The sequence below is a fragment of the Ailuropoda melanoleuca genome, chromosome 6 (assembly GCF_002007445.2).
Source record: "Ailuropoda melanoleuca isolate Jingjing chromosome 6, ASM200744v2, whole genome shotgun sequence".
In the NCBI taxonomy this organism is placed as follows: Eukaryota; Metazoa; Chordata; class Mammalia; order Carnivora; family Ursidae; genus Ailuropoda; species Ailuropoda melanoleuca.
Window position 1 is genome coordinate 41,069,587 of NC_048223.1, and position 6,000 is coordinate 41,075,586.

Consider the following 6,000-nt stretch of genomic DNA (forward strand, 5'->3'; position numbering starts at 1 on the left):
TTGTTGTTTGTTTCCTACAGTGCTCTTCAGTGTTATTTTTGCGAATTTTTTAAAATAAAATCTTTTCTAATTTCTGCTCCAGAAAATTCTTAGAATTTATTCTATTTGTTTCTGTTTTATTTATTTACTTATTTATTTTTAAAGATTTTATTTATTTATTTGAGAGAGCGTGAGCAGGGAGGGGTAGAGGAAGAAGCAGGCTTCCCGTTGAGCGGGGAGCCGCTGTGGGGCTCGATCTCGGAACTCCAACATCATGGCCCGAGCCAAAGACAGACACTCAACTGACTGTACCACCAATTTTACTTATTTTATAGATTTATTTATTTATTTTAGAAAGAGCAGGAGTGAGCAGGGAGAGGGGCAAACGGTGGAGGGGGGAGAAGCAGACTCCCCACTGAGTATGGAGTGTAAGACTGGGCCAATACCAGGACCTCTGCCAAAACCAAAAGTTGGATGCTTAACCTGCTGAGCCACCCAGGTTCCCTTATTTGTTTCCATTTTAGAAGAAGCTTCACTCCTTTTACTTTTATTTCACCTCATGTATGCTTTCTTTCATTTCTTTTTTTTTTTTTTTTAAGATTTTATTTATTTATGTGACACAGAGACAGCCAGCGAGAGAGGGAACACAGCAGGGGAGTGGGAGAGGAAGAAGCAGGCTCCCAACGGAGGAGCCCGATGTGGGGCTCGATCCCGGAACGCCAGGATCATGCCCTGAGCCAAAGGCAGCCGCCTAACGACTGCACTACCCAGGCATCCCCCTCTTTCATTTCTTAATACCAGCTTACAAATTATCAAGACATAAAGTCCTTTGGCTTTTACTTTGTGAAATGAGACCTTTTAAGGAAATGAGATGATAATGTTTTTACTTTTCTCTTTTCTCCCATAAAAGCTGTGAGCATTTGATGATTTTTTAGACCATTAACAATATCAAAAATATTTCTGTAAAGTTAGGTTAATCATTGTTATCTGTTTTCTATTTAGTGTTTTTTTTTTTTTTTAGGATTTTATTTATTTATTTGTCAGAGTGCACACGAGCAAACATAAGCAGGGGGAGTAGCTTACAGAGGGAGAAGCAGGCTCCCCGCTGAGCAAGGAGCCCAATGAGGGACTCCCATCTAAGGACTCTGGGATCATGAACTGAGCTGAAGGCAGACGCCTAACCAACTGAGCCACCCAGGCATCCCTATTTAGAAAGTTTTAATGAGGGGCACCTGGGTGGCTCAGTCAATTAAACGTCCAACTCTTGATTTTGGCTCAGGTCATGATCTCAGGGTAATGAGATCAGAGGCCTGCATCGGGGCTCCGTGCGGGGTGTGGAGCTTGCTTAATTAAGATTCTGTCTATCCCTCTCCCTGTCTAAAAAAGAAGGAAAGTTTTGGGATGCCTGGGTGGTTCATTCGTTAAGCATCTGCCTGGGATGGAGTGCCACATCGGGCTCCCTGCTCAGTGGGAAGCCTGCTTCTCCCTCTCCCACTCCCCCTGCTTGTGTTCCCTCTCTCGCTGCCTCTCTGTCAGATGAATGAATGAATGAATGAATGAATGAATAAGAAAGTTTTAATGAATTGCTTAATATTGTTGGTAAAATGAAAGGTAAAATTTGGGGCTTTTAAGTTCACGTCATTGCTATTTTATGGGGAGAAAGGAGGAAAATCCATTTATTCAAGAAATGATGTCAAACTACTGAAAATGCTTTACACCAAGTTTAAAATGCAAAGATGGGGGTGCCTGGGTGGCTCATTTGGTTAAGCCTCTGTCTCTGTTTCAGCTCAGGTCATGGTCTCAGTATTGTGAGTTTAAGCCTCAGGTGGGGCTCTGCACTCAGCATGGAGTCTGCTTAGGATTCTTTCCCCTTCTGCTCTGCCCCCCTTCACGTGTGCACTCACTCTTGCCCTCAAATAAATAAATAAATAAAACTTTAAAATGGTTTTTAAGCCGCTCCCCCTTATTGTGCTCGCTCGCTCTCTCTGTGTCAAATAAATAAAAGAAAATCTTGAAAAGAAAAAAAAAAGTACACCTGCAGACATACTCACCAACCCCCACCCTTTACCCATTCTGGTAAGTGGGGTTGTAAAAGATGGAGAAAAGCAGTTTGTTCCGTTACAGTTCTTTTGGATATCCTGTTTATTCTGAGTACCCATTTTTAATTCTGCTAAATTTTCACTTCTGCTGTTTTTATTGTTGTAATTTCCCCTCAGGCCCATAACACCGAAACACTGAAATGATCTTTCAGACTAAAGATTCAGTATCCTTTGAGAAAATTTTGCTTAGGATTGTCCTAATACAGGGGCCCCTGGGTGGCTCAGTCGTTAAGCGTCTGCCTTCGGCTCAGGGCATGATCCCAGTGTTCTGGGATCGAGCCCCACATCAGGCTCCTCCGCTGGAAGCCTGCTTCTTCCTCTCCCACTCCCCCTGCTTGTGCTCCCTTTCTCACTGGCTGTCTCTCTGTCAAATAAATAAAAAATCTTAAAAAAAAAAAAAAGTTAAGATCTAATGGGAAAGATTTTTATATAGTAGTTATATATTTTATGTACTGATATTTTTCATAGTTATTAATTTTAAAATATTTATTTCTCATATGTAAAATTTAGTTTTTGCTGCTGATAAAATATGCTTATTGGAGAAGATTTGGGAATAGAATGTTTCTTATATTGTTCACAATGCCACTATCAGAGGCAGCCTCCTTTAAACACTTTAGCATATTTCTTACTGTCTTCCACTGAAGCCTACTGTTTGTCTTTTTATTTTTTTATTTTTTTTTTATTTTTTAAGATTTTATTTATTTATTTGACAGAGATAGAGACAGCCACCGAGAGAGGGAACACAAGCAGGGGGAGTGGGAGAGGAAGAAGCAGGCTCGTAGCGGAAGAGCCCAATGTGTGGCTCGATCCCATAACGCCAGGATCGTGCTCTGAGCCGAAGGCAGACGCTTAACCGCTGTGCCACCCAGGCGCCCCTGTTTTTTTAAAATACCATTGCTCAATGTAAAAACACATCAGAAGAAAATCTTTAGATTTTAGTATTAAACATTGAATATCTTGAGTGTTAATTTTGTCAGTCTAGTCCAGCATTTTATATCATTGTGGAAAAGACAGACTATGAGTAAATTGTTTTTTGGAGCATTTGGGAAGCAGTTTAGAAGAAGAAAGCTAAAACTTGGATTGCTTTCATTACACCAAAATAAAGCCCAGAGAAATGAGGGGTTGAAATGTAAAAATCATAACAGCAGCTAAAGAAAACTTAAATATTTTGATTTTGTCAGGGGGAAACTTGATTGAATTTTATCCAAAATGCAAAGACTGTAGAGTTTAGGAAAGATGATTAAATTTCACCACATAAAAATTCTTATGATTAAACACACACACATACTGAAACAGGTTATAAGACAGATGACATACTGGCTTTGGGGAAAATATTTGAAACAAATGTGACAGAAGATTTCTATAACATACATACAAACAGGTAATCAATAGGAAAAACATCTGTAACCAAATTAAAAAATGGGTAAAGAACAGAAGCAGTGTGTGTGTCAAGGATAAGAAATATAGATGCCTAACAAGCTTGAGAAGATAGATACTCAGCCATAGTGATATTTAAAGACATGCGAACCCAAAAGAACAGTGGAGACTTTACAAACAAAAGCAGGATTTTATATATTCTGTTTTATGTATTTTTGCTACTCAGTATGTTTCCATGTATACTGATTCTTTCCAGTTTCTTCATAATATCTTGTTGCGTGGATGCAATGCATATAATGTACTAATAAATACTTTTTGTCCTTTGCATTATTGTATTATTTGCCTACAATTATTTAAAAATCAGAAGAAAAGATTAAGCAGGCTAACAAAGTCAATGGGATAGGGTTGGTTTATCATCCTTAATAAAAGATTTTAAAAGGAAAGGAGCTTACAAAATTTTCAGGTGTCCTGAATTTCAGTTGCCTTGTAAACTTTTCTATAAGGACTAGGTGGAATTTCTGTTGTATTGCCAATTCTTGTGTTGCGTATGTCAACAGTAACATTTTTGGACAAATTTGTTTGTGTTTTTGTCAGGTGAATGCTTGAGATGCATGTTCTGGAATAATCTTGGTTGCATCCATTTTGCCATGAGCAAGCACAATTTGGGAATTTTCTACTTTAAAAAGGCTCTACAGGAGAATGACAATGTTTGTGCACAGCTCAGTGCAGGCAGCACTGATCCAGGTGAGCCCATTGCTGGGGGACAGTTCGTATTTTACTACTTGAGAGCGTGATATTGAAGAGCAAGCATCTGAGCACTGACTAATATATAAAATTGTTGAATCACTATATTGTATACCTAAAACTAATATAACATGGTATGTAAATTATACTGGAATTTAAAAAGTAATTTTTTTATTTTTATTTTTTTTATTATTTTTTAAGATTTTATTTATTTATTTGACAGAGAGAGAGACAGCCAGCGAGAGAGGGAACACAAGCAGGGGGAGTGGGAGAGAGAGAAGCAGGCTCCCAGAAGAGCAGGAAGCCCAATGTGGAGCTTGATCACAGGACCCTGAGATCAGGCCCTGAGCTGAAGGCAGACGCTTAACAACTGAGCCACCCAGGCGCCCCAAGACATCTCACTTTTCTAACTTGCCTCTTACCTTTCTAATCACTTACTCACAGTCTGTTAGACTGGCTCTTCTTCATTTCCAACTTTTGCATTTTGGAAGAATCCAGCATGCAATCCTAGGACCTCTTCTATCTTTGCCTTCTGCAGTCACTCCTCTGTAATATCACCTGGTAACATCCCTTTGAATATTTATCTTTGTGCTGACATCTCCTCAATTTCTATCTTCTTTGCAACCTCTCATCTGAAGTCTGCATTTGTACCTCCCACTACCTATTGTCATCCCTACTTGAATACCTAAAAGGTGACCCCGATATGAATGTAACTAAAACCGAGCTCATTATGTCTTCTTCTCAAACTTCCTTTACCCCTGTCTTTTGACAGTTTTTTTTTTCTTCTCTTGGTTCATATCTATTCTTTTATTTCAGCCGCAAACTTTGGTATCTTCCTTAACTCTTCTCTTTCTCTTACACCCCATATTCCATTTAGTCAGCAAATGCTCTCAATTCTAACTTCAGAACATATTCAGAATTCATCCCATTCTCATTGCTCCTACAGCCACCATCCTGAACCAAACCGCTACACCTAGATTCTTCCAATAACCTAATGGATCTCCCTGCTTCCACCTTGGCCAAATTTGTTTGGCACAGTAGCTAGAGTGATCTCCTTAAAAAAGTAAGTCCGATTCTATCAACCCTTTGCTTAAGCTCCTCCAGAGTTCTCATTGCAACCAGACTAGAAGTTCTTACTACGATCTCAAGGTTCTACTTGTTCTGACCCTTTTTATCTTTCTAATTTCATTGCCTCATCCTTTTTCTGTGCTGCCTTCTATTCCAACCAGTCAGCTCTTTGATGCCAGGGGCAGCTTAGGACCTTGCCACCTGTCTCCTGTAACTTGGAATTAGCTTTATGAACCTGTCTGGCTCAATCCCTCACTTCTTTCACAATTTGCTCAATATTCCTAGTCTCATTAAAGCATTTCCTGACTACCTTTACTAAAACTTCCCTCAACATGTCTTGATGTAAGCTCTTCTTGTGCACTTAGCACTAACACACATCTTTTATTTCATTTGTTGTCTCTCTATTCTCCTGGAATGTAAGTTCTATAAGGGTAGTGATGGTTGTTTTTTCCTGTTTATTATTGCTTCCCCAGTACTTAGGTCACTGTCTGATATATTGTAGAGGACAGAGAAAAGTATTTGATGAATGAACAAATCACCTTGAGTTTTATGTAATAAGCACTGAGATAAATAACTTAGTTTCTGTATCTATCTCTTAATGAGGGAGTTCTAGACAAATGTCAATAAGGTATTAAGGACAAAAGTTAGGGTTGTCACCCAGATGTCACCAACTTTATCTCATGCTAACTTGAATACCCTCCTTGATTTCTCTTTTATTCCTTTTTTTTTCCCC

The 6,000-nt window shown here is 39.0% G+C and overlaps 1 protein-coding gene across 1 annotated transcript in view; it reads left to right on the forward strand.

The window, feature by feature from the left end:
* CNOT10 (CCR4-NOT transcription complex subunit 10) overlaps window positions 1–6,000 on the forward strand; it is a 78,658-nt gene that overhangs the window by 27,428 nt on the left and 45,230 nt on the right. The window contains exon 9 of the mRNA XM_034663554.1: window positions 4,050–4,245. Coding sequence (XP_034519445.1) covers window positions 4,050–4,245 — 196 coding nt within the window. The remainder of the gene's footprint in view (window positions 1–4,049; window positions 4,246–6,000) is intronic.